We start from the raw sequence: 15,280 nt of genomic DNA, 5'->3' as shown, positions 1-15,280 counted from the left end.
GTTAGGGCCATAAATACTGGGGACTGGTATTCAAGAGTCCCATGAAGTCTGACAAACAGTGCCTTCAGTTTTCAGCAAGAGTCTGTATCTTGGTCATTTATGATGCTTGTATTAGCATTTTTGGTTGTCATACAATTTTTTTCCTGACTTTCATATTGAGGCCATCCTGGTTGTACAGAACACCCCATAAGGAAAAATTTAGATCCATAAAAGATGATAATCCAGTCCTATTTGTTTTCTGCAGGCAACATTTTTAGACTTGGATACTACAACTAATATAAAAAAAATAATCTGTGTTTGATTGGCTAAGTTGAAATAAGATGTTTTACATGAATACTTGTAGTTACCACTCTCTTCAATGGGAGTAGCAAATACTCACTACCTCAAAAAGTTACATCTGATAGTGGATTTTGCCACCCAACTGTAGGTGCTCAGATTAAGAATTTTGGCCCTAACGTTTGCTGCAACCTTAGGTTTGGGTCCAATCCACCTGACAGTGTCCTTTTAAGCAGGAGCTTCCCCATAGCTGCATTCTCTGATTCTGAGATGTTTAGGATGCTTTTCGTATACTACGGTTTCTGAAGGTCAGTGCGTACACATTTTAAGACATAGTGATAAGACAGTGTATGGAACTACTTGGCAGTATTTAGCTGGTACAGTTTCTTGTGGAAACAACAGAATTCCAAAACACACCACACTGAATGCTTATGGGTTATTACAAGCAAAAATCCCAAGACACTGGGAATTAAAAAGCGGAGTTCAACAAAGGAACACTGATATCATTAGTTGATATGAACAAAGTTGCGCCAAGTCTTCCTTCTTCGCTTTTTCAAGTGGAGAAATAAACTGGAAAAGGAAGCAGAGGGGGAAAAAAAAAAGACATAAACCAACAGTTATTATAGAGCTATTGTTGCGCTTTATCTCATAGAAGCATGTGCTGTCAGAGGACGACAAACACCTTTAGCACATCTTTGCTGAAAGACCATGTCTTGCACGCAGTGTGCCTTCCTGGCTGGAACAAGGCTACTCCTCCTGTGTCAAAAGGAGTTCGGAGGGGAAACAGAAATAGAAAGCAGGGGAGGCTGTGGCTCGAAAGATAGAATGGGCAAGGACTGACAGTGATGTTAGCCACTATCCCCAGCTCCAGCAGCACCTGTACTCCCACATGTTCTAATTCTTCCTTCAGCAGAGAGCCAGCCTGCTTTTCCAGGGTCCCACTACCAGATTGGTAGGAAACCTGGCTTGGGCCATTTCGCCACCCATGGTAGCTTGTTGCTGTGAGGAACTACCCAATTTATCTGCATCTATGGCCAGCCTTGCATGGAGGGTATGATCTTGTTCCCGTTCAAATCAGTCATGGGAGAAGCCATGCAGGCCTTGTCTGTGACAGCACTTGGAGGCTTTATGTCAACAGGATTCAAATATATACTTGTAAATAAATACATCATTGAATTCAATACACAGGGTCCTTCCTGAAGCTGCAGCCTTTACCTATTATTACAGAAGGATCAAATAGACTGAAAAAATAATTTAACATCCAGAGCTTAAATACAGTTAAATCTCACCAAACTTGGACTAGATCTCACTGTGGTGAGCCATGACCTGGTTTTGATGATGCGACACTCAAGTTTGTGATTAAATACCCTAAATCCAACCTAAACCATGTCAAACCTGCTATTTCTGTTTCTAAACTTACCAGGAGAGGCATCCAATGTTTAAAACCAGGAGAGAAACAATATTATTACTTATATATGATTTCAGGCTTAACTTCTAAGGACAAATTATGAGCTATCTTGTCTGCTTTTCACTTTCTTGTTAAGATACACATAATGTTCAATGATGCATATATACACAGCAATCAATTCAATGGCTGCACATCTGTCTTCCCAGGTTGCTGCACTAAACTGCAGAACAAAGGCCTGTCTCTTTCCTTTGAAGCCAGTTGCCTTGAGTACCCGGTTAATATAGTTAATTAATATCTAGCCATTTCCCATTCTTGCCGTATCAGTGTTACGAAACCCTAGAATTATTCTGGGTCACTCTGGTGCCAGCATTCATAAGACTAATAAACTTCCACATGTATCTCAATCCATTTAGTCCTGTTTACAAGTGATTCTATAAGCCTTCCTTACAGAAGTAAGAGAGGAAAATGGAAACATTCTGAATAAAAGGCATGTAATTTGAGAGCTGGGAATTAATTCACATCCACAGTCTAGCCTCCTGGTGAATCTCTTCTGGGTTACTAGCTGTATTGTTTAACTCAAGAGATCTCACTTCTAGGACTTAATGCCATATTACAGTTACATCACATGACAGCTGTTGCTAACACAGAGGTTACATAAATTAAATGTTCGGTTCCTGTCATTACAAGATCCCCGGCTCCCAACCAGCATGACTGCTATTATTCATTCATATGCTATCTTTCCTATAACAAATGTGTGGAATGAGATGATCTTTCGAGACAATAAATCATTAACACTTTGGGCCATCTTTTAGTAATATTTAGGCATTCAAGAGGCAAAGGGATTTTCACAAGCACCGATATCTCAAAGTCCAGCTGATTTGTTGGGAACTAGGCACCTACATGCTTTTAAAAAATTCATCAGATGCTCAGTTGCCTGTGGGCCTTCACCCTCTTTTTATAGGCATGGGGCAATTCAAGCATTACTGTTCTCACTAGAAAACACCAGGACTGTGGCACTGGTTGTAACAAAAGCAAGATATCTAAGACTGCATAAAAATTATATAAACATCAAAAAGGGAGAGTCTTTAATCCTAGGGAAAGTTATGTAACATGCTAATGTAAAACACATTAAATGTCAACAAATTCTACCTATATAACTGTCCAGAGAGCTTGCAGCAACTCTCACTATAATAGCATGACACTAGAAGGGAAATGTCACAAATATTTTAAATATTTTATATCCATTTTTTGTTTTGTTTTCTTTTTTAATATATCAGCATTTCACAAGTCACAGAGGTATTGAGATCATAAACAAAAATGAGTTACTCACTTATAATTATAATGAGAATGACTGCACATACTACACCAAGGATGATCATCATCTGTAAAAGTAAAGTTATGAGAAAAAAAAGAGGCAGTCAGGTTTTCACATGAAAGACATTAACCCCTCAGTTTTTTTGCTTTTACTTAGTAGCTCATTCCTTGCACTTTCTATTCTTGCAACAGACTTGTTAAGGCCCCACATTTAATGTCAATTTTAGGAACAGCTGACCACCAGCAATGGACATAGCCTCTTGACAAAGCTAGCAAGTTCTTCCCCATCAGCTAAGATGCAGTGTCCATTTCCAGCAGTAAAGGAAAAATAAACTTCTGAACTAAAACAACTCCAGAAGTGATTTAAGTGGATGGATTCACACATGGCCATGTATTACTTTATGGTGCAGTAATGTGATCACTTCTCACCACGTTCCCATAGGCAGGGAAGAGACAGCTGGAGATGTCTAATGCCTATCACCTATTATTTGTGCTGGCTTTGTGTACTTGTGCTGTTGAGAGAAAACACAGAAAACACAAATCCTGGAGGAGGTCTGAAAAAGGAAAGGAGAGTGAGGTTCCCTCCGCTCATGGGAAAGGATAAGACTTTGAAGACAGCAGAGGAGAGAGCTGGTTGATTAAAGTCCTTCTCTATCCTAACTTGCCCCTTTTTAAAGTCATTTCCTCACTTCTCACAGTGGTTTGTGGAACATGTATTTTTTTTGGTAATTTACCATCCTAAAGAAAGATCAAGTGGCTAATGATCTCACACAAGGAAAAAGCTTCTTTTCTCCCACTACTAGAATTCACTACACCTGTTCAGATTTTGAGGTTCACACAGGGAATTGACATGAATTAACATGCTCTCCCATCCTTATCTGCAGGCACTGACTGATGCCTTGAAATTTGTATCTACATTTTATATACTGCAAAAATTATCTGATGAATAGGTTCTGGTAAAGATCAAAGTTGCTTGACTTACTATCCTGGAGCCTAGAGAGCAAGGTATCTCTTTCTCCCCTTGACAAGAAGAGACCACTTAGAGATGCCATCCTGCAATTAAAGTAGTGAAAGTAATGTCTGCCATGAATTGGTTCTTAAAAAGGATTTGTATTGCTTACCTTGCAATTTTTCCACCAGTATTTTCTCTTCAGTTTGGCTGCACTGGTTTCAAACTGTGAGGCACCTGCTTGCAATGCGTCTGCCCGGTTGTCAAGCTCTGATAGCTTCTGGTCTCTTTCTAGCACCTTGTCCACATTCATTCTCATGATGTCTACCACCTGCAAAGGCATAGCCTCATGTCAGATTCCACACACAGTAAACGCGAAAGGTCACCCGTATGTTCACACTCTGGAATATCACACATCATACTGAAACCAGCTATTGGCCATTATGGTATGTGATGGCAATTATCTAGATGGTGCGTCAAAAACTATGCCTGTGGAAACAGACACAGTGAGAACAGGATGAAAATAGCTATACTGTGCGCAGATGCCCTTAAAGGTAAAATATAAAGGGACATTATGAAATACTGTAATTAGTGTCATTAAAGTTTTTTATTTCTTTTAGCTTACAACTAGCTACTTCATTATCTATAGATACAAAAAACTGATAAAGACCAGTAAATTTGGTTGACGTTTGTCCAGTCATCACTAAGACCAAGTCATTATTTTCCTTATACGTTTAATATCACTTCCTTACCTGAACTAGAGAAATTGGCTAGACAAAGGCCACTCTAAAGGGAACTATATGCAATTTCTGACCAAGGAATTTACTCATTCTACAGATCTTTCTCAGACAAGATGGCTTCCCTGCCATAATTTGAAGTCCTGCTTCAAAATGGAGGAGGAGAAAATTTTACCTGAGAAAATTCAGCCTGAAGTGCAGCAGGGAGCTCATGCCACCTCATTGCCCATTCATGTAAGGTAAGGCCCATTCATGCATATATTTTCTGCACTGAATTAGGTGAAAATTCTCTTCTAGCAAGCCAGTAACTCTAAATAGAAATCCTGTACAAATGTATGACTAATGTAAATGTTAGACAGTATACCGATCTCAGCAAAGTTGCGTCCACTTATTCTAGCAGTGAGTATGGTTGCTGGTCTGTTACTTCTTATACTATATAATAAAGAATTCCATCTTGTTTGTATTTAATATAATTTAACTATTAGCTGCAAAAACCCAGAGTTATTAAAAAAACCCATGATTTAAATACAGCGAGATGAAACTGGTAGTGAAAGAACCTTTAAAAGGATTAGCATAGGGTTAAAAGCTGTTCCAAAACTCAAAAGACTTTTTTCGCTTGTCTACCAAACCTAAACCAAAATCAAATGTTTTGGGCAACCCAAATTTTCTTACTTGCTTTTCCAAACAAAAACCTTCCAAGCATTTAACTTCATATCAAATTAAAAAAACAAAACAAAACAAAATACAAAAAACAAACCCCCAAAAAACCCCAAAAACCAAAACAAAACACCACAAACCTTTGTTTCAATTTCTTAGCTAGTATTTAGCCAAATTTTGTCTTGGTACAATGTTTCATAGTGAAAATTTTAAACTAATTAAAAATGCTGAAACAAAATACTGTAACATTTCCTACCCATTCTCTTTTTTTTTTTACCCAGAACTATTTATTGAATTTAATCTGACTGCAGTGAACACTTGTACAGACAAGACTGCATTTTTGTCAAATAAATACATGTTTCTCTAGACTAAAACCAAGATCTGAGCCTTAACAAATAAGCTCTAGGATGCCTAGAGAAATCAGAGGGGAAAACCCAACATGGATATAGTTGAAATACTATATCAGCATTGATATAGCATTAAAAAAGTCAGTCATTTTACTAAGACAAAAAAAATTCTCTTAAGCAAAGTTGCTGAGTTTTGGGCTTGGGTCTGAAGTGCTGTGTGAAACAGCATGTGGGGCAGCATAGCCAGAAGAGCGTAGTGTGTGCTGTGGTGTTTGGTGCCACCTACAGATTACTTTCCCACAGGACATGAAAGAAAAACAACCAGGACGGGTCTAGTAGGAAGGTCAAACCAGTGCTTAACAGATCAGACCCTTAGGTGCTATAAACCAGTTTCGCCCTAGTGACCTTACAGTACTGAAAGCCCAGTGGAGTTTTTTTCTCCCTTTGCTATTTTTGTACTATGATTTCCCTATTGAACAAGGATCTGCTGACCATGTGCCATCCACTCAAAACACAGATGAACCTCAGCCTCCCTCTCAAACTGGAGGCACAAAACCCATGGACCCTGATTATAACCAATATAATCCTCAAATCCAAGAGCTACTCGCTGTCCCCTCATACTGGGTAAGAGTTCCCACCAAAATTACTCCATCATGCTTCACAAGAAGACAAACTTGCATGGGCTTGAGTGAAAAGTCTCAGAATAGAGTGTCTTAAACACAAAATGGAGGTTAACTAGCCTCACTAGAGCCATCTCCATTCACCTGCTTGAAGAACCCTATGTATCTGACCTGCATCACTTGTTTTAGACAATAATTAGCAATTATTTTTCATGTTCTAGGGACAATTACTTTTACTGTAGCTCACATAAACAATTACAGCATCATCATAATGTAACATGTTCAGGACAAGAAGTTTATTTCCTTATTCTGACCCAAGACAAAAGCTGAAATGTAATATTCCTTTCCCACTGCAAGAGACACTCCACTAATGTCAATGAAGTTAGTGTGATGTGAAAATCAGTGATAATGAGAGAACCAAGCCTAGAAATTTCTGCAGACATTTCTGCAGCCAGACGATGTTCTTGTGATCAGCGCTGAGCATCAGTAATGGGGAGGCCAGAAAGACCCTGTTTCAGATCTTCAACAAAGAAAAAGTTCTCAAAAAGAAAAAGCTCAATTGACAGATGTATTTTAATCATCCTAAGAAATGCATTTGAGTTGGATGTTGTGAAGTCTTCTCTATTATTTTTAAAGCATACCTGGGGTTTTTGAAAGTAGAGGCCTTTATGCATGTAAATAGCTATTTTCTAATGTGTATTTTATTGAATTGGCATTAAAGAATCACACAAGCCCTGGTCACTTCCCCATGGACAGTAAGCAATTAGTTACTTAAGTCTTTGTAGGGGTTTAGCAAAACTCTATACTTAATATAGAGTTAAGGTAAAGGAAGCAGGAAACCTGCATGGATGAGCAAGGAGCTGCTGGAAAAATTCAAATGTAAGAAAGAAGTTTACAGAATGTGGAAAAAGGGACTGGCCACTTGGGAGGAATATAGGAACGTTGTCAGAGTATGCAGGGATGAAATGAGGAAGGCTAAGGCCCACTTGGAATTAACCCTGGCAAGGGATGTCAAGGACAATGAGAAGGGCTTCTTCAAGTACATCGGTAGCAAAAGGAAGACTAGGGAAAATGGGCGCCTGCTGCTGAATGAGGTAGGTGCCCTGGTGACAGAGGATGCAGAAAAGGCAGAGTTACTGAATGCCCTCTTTGCTTCAGTCTTTACTGCTGAGGCTGGCATTCAGGAATCCCAGACCCTGGAGGCAAGAGAGAGAGCCTGGAGAAAGGAAGACTCTCCCTTGACTGAGGAGGATCGGGTTAGAGATCATTTAAGCAAACTCAACACCCACAAATCCATGGGCCCTACTGGGATGCACCCACGAGTGCTGAAGCAACTGGCAGATGTTATTGTGAAGCCACTCTCCATCATCTTTGAAAGGTCGTGGAAAAAAGGAGAGGTGCCTGAGGACTGGAGGAAAGCCAACGTCATGCCAGTCTTCAAAAAGGGCAAGAAGGAGGACTTGGGAAACTACAGGCCAGTCAGCCTCACCTCCATCCCTGGAAAGATGATGGAACAGGTCATTCTGGATGTCATCTCTAAGCATGTAGAGGAAAAGGTTATTGGGAGTGGTCAACATGGATTCACCAAGGGGAAATCATGCTTGACCATTCTGATAGCCTTCTGTGATGGCATGACTGGCTGGGTAGATGAGGGGAGGGCTGTGGATGTTGTCTACCTTGACTTCAGCAAGGCTTTTGACACTGTCTCCCATAACATCCTCGTAGGTAAGCTTGGGAAGTGTGGGTTAGACGAGTGGACAGTGAGGTGGATTGAAAACTGGCTGAATGGCAGAGCTCAGAGGGTCGTGATCAGTGGTTCAGAGTCTAGTTGGAGGTTTGTAACCAGCGGTGTTGCCCCAGGAGTCAGTACTGGGTCCAGTATTGTTCAACATATTCATCAATGACCTGGATGAGGGGACAGAGCATACCCTCAGCAAGTTTGCTGATGACACAAAACTGGGAGGAGTGGCTGACACGACAGAAGGCTGTGCTGCCATTCAGTGAGACCCGGACAGGCTAGAGTGTTGGGAGGAGCGGAACCTAATGAAATTCAACAAGGCCGAGTGTAGGGTCTTGCACCTAGGGAGGAATAACCCTGTGCACCAGTACAGGTTAGGGGTTGACCTGCTGGAAAGCCGCTCTGCAGAGAGGGACCTGGGAGTCCTGGTGGACAAGTTGACCATGAACCAGTAATGTGCCCTTGGGGCCAAGAAGGCCAATGGTATCCTGGGGTGCATGAAAAAGAATGTGGCCAGCAGGTCAAGGGAGGTCATCCTCCCCCTCTACTCTGCTCTGGTGAGGCCACATCTGGAGTACTGTGTCCAGTTCTGGGCTCCCCAGTTCAAGACAGACAAGGAACTACTGGAGAGGGTCCAGCAGAGGGCTTATGAAGATGGTCAAGGGAATAAAGCATCTCCCTTGTGAGGAAAGGCTGAGAGACCTGGGTCTGTTTAGCCTGGAGAAGGGAAGGCTGAGAGGGAATCTCATCAATGCTTATAAATATCTAAAGAGTGGGTGTCAAGAGGATGGGGCCAGACTCTTGTCAGTGGTGTCCAGCAACAGAACAAGGGACAACAGGAACAAACTAGAACACAGGAAATTCCATCTCAACATGAGGAAAAACTTCTTTACTTTTGAGGGTGACAGCACTGGAACAGGCTGCCCAGAGAGGTTGTGGAGTCTCCTTCTCTGGACATCTTCAAACCCACCTGGATGCGTTCCTGTCCAACCTGCTCTAGGTGAACCTGCTTTGGCAGGGGGGTTGGACTAGGTGATTTCCAGAGGTCCCTTCCAACCCCTACCAGTCTGTGATTCTGTAACAGCCAGCACACAAATCGGCACAGCATGTGTGCAAGGATGCTACAGATGCTACTGTACTGCTGGTACGCTTAGGGACTACACCCATGAGCAGCAGTATGCTAACTTATTCCCATTATCACAGCAGTTAGATGGACAGTGGCATTACAGCCACATTGGCAGGGTAGTGTGTATGGTACAACAATTTAAGGATCCATTCTGGAACAGGCACATGGTCCTCCAAGACCAACAAAAGGAGTGTTTTGTTGAAGATGCTGTTATGACACCATGTGTAGGTACCTATATTTGGGGATAAACTGTGATGATTAATCAGTAGAGCTCTGACTAATGAACACAGCCCTCAGCTGTACAATTCTCATGGCTTGAATCTATCTATGAAAAACCGATGGTCTGTCCCTGTGGAACAGCCTGTGAGATTAGCATCTAACCTTCAGGAACGCAGGAACACTTTGAAAGAGCTGGTTCCACTATGACATTTCCTCCTAATCTGACTGACTGGGATGAATTCCTGAATTAGCACCAATGCCCGCATTTATTCTGCAGAAGTGTTACTGGTACAAGGATGTTCATACTCGGAATCTCTTTTGTACTATGTGCCTCCTCATAAATGCCATCCTTCAGTAAACCTCATTTCCTAGATCCACTGCCCAGACAAGAAAGAATTACTGGCTCACTAGGGAGGAAAGCATCTTAAAGAAAAAAAAGAAATAATCACATCAGCACTCTTGTGGTGAGCAACAAATCACCTAGAGCCACTTACCTCATCCACCCGGGCTTGTGTCTGCTGCAGCCGTTTGCTACTTGACACGTTGGTAGCAGAAGGTGGCCCTGCAACCCCAGCACTGGTGGGACCTTGGGTAGGAGCTGGAGCAGACCTAAATCAAAATTGGAGAACATAAAAAATGACTGAAACCATCTTCACTTGTTCACTACCCATTTTCTGGAACAAGAGAAAAGTATGTATCTCTTAAAAGGCGTTTTCGATTGTCTCACAGCCCACATTTTCCATTCCTGGATCACAACGCTGGTGTCCCATTCCCTTCCATGCTGCAATTAGTTTTCACACTATTTGTTGATAGGACCATACCAAACTCTTCCTCTCCCTTGCTGCCTTTTTAAACAGCAAGCAATTCAGATTTTCTACCCTTACTTAGGCCAGTTATCAAACTGATCACAGGCCCGACTAGCAGGGCAGAGCTTCTGTCCCACTAGGGAAACAGGCTCTGATACAGGTATTTTGCGTTGATGCTATAGGAACCAGGGCTGCAACCCTGCCTTCCTCCTCAGTGTGCTGAATGATGCACTCCCCTGCTCCTCGGTGTTTGGCTGGAAACTAACCAAGTAAAGACAAACAAAAGGAGAGGAGGAAGAAATGGAAGAGGAAGCGGGGTTAAGAATTGCACACAGCACGGGGTTAGTCATCTGTCCTGGTTTGAGCAACACAGGATTAATTTCTTTTTCAGTAATTTTACTTTTCAGTAAGGTCTCTTCTAATGCTTGGGAAAACTGCACTTTTAGAAGACTCTAGTGTCTGAATTTGTGAAAATATTTACTTTATAGCCAGCTATGGTACATGGGTTTCAAGGTCTCATGTTTTTGAGCTAGCCAGGTGCAGGGATGAGGAGGAGCGAGACCCAGGCACTTGACCCCAGCTGGCCCACAGGATTATTTCATACCAAGAACGTCATATTCAATATAAATTAGAAAGTTTGCTGTGGAGTCTCTCTCTTCCTTGATGGCTGTGATCCTGAGAACTTCTTGGCCCAATGCTGGACCCTGAGGCCTTCCCTTCCTCCCGAAACCATAGTGTTCGCAGTGTCCGACGTTAGCTGTCCACTGCTGGGAGTGCACAGCTTCCTACTGATAAAATTGGCTGAGTATAATCCTTCTATATTTTATATTGGTATTGGGATCAATATTGGTTCTTTAGTATTATTAATGTTAACTATTTAGTCTTATTCTATTAAATCTGTTTATATTTCAACCCTCAGGTTTCCTTTCCCAATTCACTTTCCTGGGTGGGGAGGCATCATCAGGTGATAGAATAATTGTCTAAATGACAATAAATTGTTGTGGGTTCCTCAAATAATAACATCATCGCAGTCATTCAGCAATGCTTAACCGCCCCACAGGTGGTCACCAAATGCCCCACTAGAGCAGCTGGCCAGGTTTGAACATCTGCCACGGACCCTAGATGAGTATTTGCAGCAATGCTGTGAACAGAGCCCTGATCTCCTACGCATCAGCTCTCTTCTTAAGCATCAACACTGTCTTTCCCCAGCTTGCTTTAAAACAAAAGACAAAACAAAAGTCCCTTAAAATACAACAACAGATCTGGTCTGTCTCAGTGCACAGACTTGTGCAGGCAAGTCACCCTGCTGGCCAGTTGTTCTTCACACCCACACTTTAACCTGTGAAATCTTACCTTTCCTTTCAAGGGACCCCCCTTCCTTCCTGCAAAGAAATATGACCCTTCCTGAAGCTGCAGAGGAAATCCCTAAGCATGTGAACTGAAAAATATCACAAATCCCACTCATGCATTACCAATGCCTTCCCACAGCGACAGACTGAGAGAACACAGTGTTTCTCTGTGAATCATTCCCTTTTACATGTTGGGGTCTGATTAATGCTGCTGGAATTATGGCCCCATTAATACACTGTCTCAGTGCCTAGGGGCACTAAAGTTGGTTCCCCAAAGGTACCTTAAGCTGCAAAATTCTGTTTGACAGTATCGCCTGTGGGCTGAGATCCCTACAGATAATGCTGACCCTCACAGACTCCCAGTGATGGAGCAGCTGTTTGCAGCCGCAGAGCACTGCTGTATCTTACACTTCTCTTTTTTAACTGTGGGTGAGAATGTCATTATCAAGCTTTAGTTGAAAGAACTTGAGCCACACACAAATTGCCCATCCTTTGAGGACATCACAGACACTACTTAAAACATAAAAGACCAGATGCTGCTGCCACCTGCAATGGAATTACACTATTGAAGGGCCATGGGCCAGGAGTCCAACAGGATTTATTCTGAGTTTATGCTGTTGTCACAAAGTATCAAAATCTGACTACAATGTATATCAGACTCAAAAAACACAAAACAAGATCTCCCTAGAGCATTGACAACTTCAAAGGGAGTTCCTGGTACAACAACAGTACTGAAATTGAAATTGAGACATTTCTTTACAGTCAAGGAAGTAAATAGGCTTTTTCCCAATGAACACAAGCAGAATTTTTTCTGTGGAAACATTGTGTCACACTGTTCGCTACTACAAATGTTAACAGAGCTCCCCTCTTGAGCTATGTACTGTTAGCATCCCAGAGACTACAAAAGGGAAACATGTGAGAAATGTTTTTCCTGGCCACATGTTTACTCTAGTAAACGTGGCTTATAAGTGCAGTGGTGTTCTTGGTCAAAGCTGTGTGGTAACTCAAAAGTTCAGTGCTCTGCCATATACCTTTTCTGCCCAGTAATTTTCATCTTTTTCGCACCTCCCAAGCTGTCCTTAAAATGATTTGGTATAAAGTAGATATTTCCCAGTTTGTTCTCTTCTAGCATCCTTGCTGCCATCTAATTTGGTTTCAAATGTATTTCCTGGGGCTTCTCTGCTCCCTTTCTAAGGGAGGAATGGATGGGAAGAATGGGTGTTTTTACAGCTGCCCTGACCATCCAGCAGGAGTTACTGTAACTACCAAAGAGAGACGGCAATCTTTATGCTAAGGTACAGCAAGCTTGTAATTAACATATCCATCTCAGTTAAATACATAAAATGTAATTCAAGAGTAACCAGAGCTGGGTGCTTCCTGCAGTGCAGAGCTACTCTTTCCAAACCTTTTGTCTCTTGACTTGTGCTCTCCTTACAGAGTAAGAGCAGTTGCCTCACTCACAACCTCATAGGACAGAGCAATGAGCTGTCACAAGCAGAGGAGTGCTCACCAGGAGAGATGCAGCACCCACTGCAGAGGGGATAGCACAGGTTCCCGGACAGGCTCTAGGAAGTCAGTCCTTAAGCACATGGCTTTAATGCCACCAGCAGATCTTGCAGGTTAACAAGGCATGAGCCCTCTCTTGACGTTAGGCAGCATGTAATACCCAAAACAGACAAAAGCACAAAAATACCTGCATCACCTCTCCTCTTCCCAGCCTCCCAAGGCACTTCAGAACAGGACAGAAGGGTCTCCATGTTTCTGGATTAGCCTTACCAGTGTTTGAGCTCTGTAGAAACCATCCTGGCTGTGCAGCAGCAGAAGGCAGTACCTCTGTGAGCTAACGTGGCTCCAGTCCCATAAGGTGTCTGACCAGAGTTTGTCTTTAAACCTAAGTTTTCTAGTAAAGAAGGGAACCAAAGGCCTACATCACTGGAAAGCACCAATATTCTGCAGGATAATTTAGTGCAAAAATTCTAGAATGAAAGTCCAGCCTACATTTACATAATTCTTCTATTATTGCCTCGGTACTGTATCATATCCGCTTATAATTTCTCAGAAGCTTTATTCAAAGAAATTTATGCAAAACATTAGCACTATGTTAGAGAGGCTTTCTTTTGAAATACATGAAGCATCACAACTTTAAATTCCAATTTCTCATGGCCTGGCATGATTTTGGGGAGCTACAAAAGAATGCAAAAATCCATATAAAAGCTCCATCATTGGGTCCTTAGCCATCAGACTTGTGTATTTTAGTCTTCTTTTAGGAAAAGGGAAAAAGTTACCATTGATGCTGAGAATCTTCTCTCCCAAGAACAGGTCAACTTAGTTTTGAAGGGGAGACAAAGCTCTGTTATTGTTGGTGAAAAAGAGTATAAATCCCTAGCAAATATTCTTAAATGGCAACCACTCTGTGATGTCAGAGCATTGGGGTATGCTCTGGGAAAGTGATGAGTACACTTACTTCAGGACAACAGTATCAGATGCTTAGAGCCTTAGTAGTTAAGTCATTCTTTATATAACATTAGTTACATCTCCACCCCCCACCATGCCAGATTTTGCTTCAGTTAGCAAATGAGCAATCTGACTGATTGAAAGCAGGTGCTGGATCTGTGTATGTATGCAGCCACCTATGAGGAAACATTTGGAGACTGTCCTAGTGATTCAGTAAAATGGTCTCAGCTGACTCAGATGTCCTCTGTTCTTCTGGTTATTTGCTGGGCCAGAAACCGGTAGGTCAAAATCATGACTAAGAGATTTGCTCATCTCACCTGGATTTTTTGGAAGCAATTTACCACTTAGCTCTCACTGTTAAAGGGAGCTGCAACTCTAATTAAGAAAGAATTGTAGCTATCCAGTGTTACTGTTTTCCATTTCAGCACTAGCTGAAAGAACATTAGGAATGATGGTGTATCTAACATTTTGGGAAGCTACCTGACACATACTTCAATTTTTGTTCGTGTGTGTGAGCTACATAGGAGAAATTTTTTGTGTTAGGCTAGGCAAGGGAGATACACAATGCGAATACCAGGGGGATGCCAGGTCACCACTGTGACCTCGGTACAGTTTACATTAGAACCTCGATAGCTGCTTTCAGCAACTTGTTTTATCCATCCAAAGTGCTTTTAAAGCCTCCAGCTATGGGACCTAATCCCTTCAAAGTCTTTATCCTAACAACACTGGAATAAGCTAAGGAAAAGCTATTATCCCTGCATATGGCAGGTACAGGGAGATCAAGTGACTTGCTCAGTGGCAAAGGAAGCCTGTGGCAAAGCAGCCCAGGCCTCTTCATTGCCATCCTTCTGCTCCCCTCTTTTTCAGCTACTGACTGCAGATCAAAACTCACAACCTATTTCTAGTAGCAGGAATTATTTTCTACCCCTCAGACATAAATAGTGAGAAACACACAGTTAAAGGTTACAGCACGAGGAAAGTGAGAATTACATCAGACAGCTTTAGCTGGTATCAGCTGGCAAAGCTCAGGGGAGGGGGCAGTGAAAGTGCATCAATGCAGCAGAAGATTTGACTAATGATCCCTATAAATAGTGAAATGAAGGAGGCAATTTTCTATGAATCCCCGTTTGATTCCTCTTTCCTCAAAACCTTTCCCCGTTGTTCAAATAAAACATGAAATTGCACAGCCTCTCTTCCTCTTTATTCTTTTACTGTCCAGGTACCATATTTCTATAGTAAATTTTTACTGTTGTAACCAAACTTATGTATATTGAAGACGC

The 15,280-nt window shown here is 41.9% G+C and overlaps 1 protein-coding gene across 1 annotated transcript; it reads right to left on the bottom strand.

The window, feature by feature from the left end:
- Positions 1 to 274: 274 nt before the first annotated feature.
- Positions 275 to 12,678, bottom strand: VAMP2 (vesicle-associated membrane protein 2 (synaptobrevin 2)). Its single transcript, XM_009880782.1, has 5 exons — positions 12,578 to 12,678; positions 9,886 to 10,000; positions 4,120 to 4,278; positions 3,015 to 3,066; positions 275 to 846 (listed from the first exon to the last, which is right to left on the bottom strand). The coding sequence occupies exons 1-5, from the start codon at positions 12,676 to 12,678 to the stop codon at positions 830 to 832; spliced, it is 444 nt and encodes a 147-aa protein (XP_009879084.1). The 3' UTR covers positions 275 to 829.
- Between the last annotated feature and the right edge of the window lie 2,602 nt (positions 12,679 to 15,280).

This window comes from Charadrius vociferus, unplaced genomic scaffold (assembly GCF_000708025.1).
Source record: "Charadrius vociferus isolate BGI_N301 unplaced genomic scaffold, ASM70802v2 scaffold643, whole genome shotgun sequence".
Classification (NCBI taxonomy): Eukaryota; Metazoa; Chordata; class Aves; order Charadriiformes; family Charadriidae; genus Charadrius; species Charadrius vociferus.
The sequence above is the reverse complement of the archived record's forward strand: the minus strand, read 5'-3'. Positions and strand labels throughout refer to the sequence as shown.

Bases quoted from the DNA above. Each gene is read 5' to 3' on its own strand.
- VAMP2 (XM_009880782.1), bottom strand. From the start codon at position 12,678: ATGCTAGAAGAGAACAAACTGGGAAATATCTACTTTATACCAAATCAT. The intron at 4,279-9,885 runs GTAAGTGGCTCT...ATGCCTTTGCAG, and splicing joins CACAAGCCCGGGTGGATGAG to GTGGTAGACATCATGAGAAT. The intron at 3,067-4,119 runs GTAAGCAATACA...TTACTTTTACAG, and splicing joins ACTGGTGGAAAAATTGCAAG to ATGATGATCATCCTTGGTGT.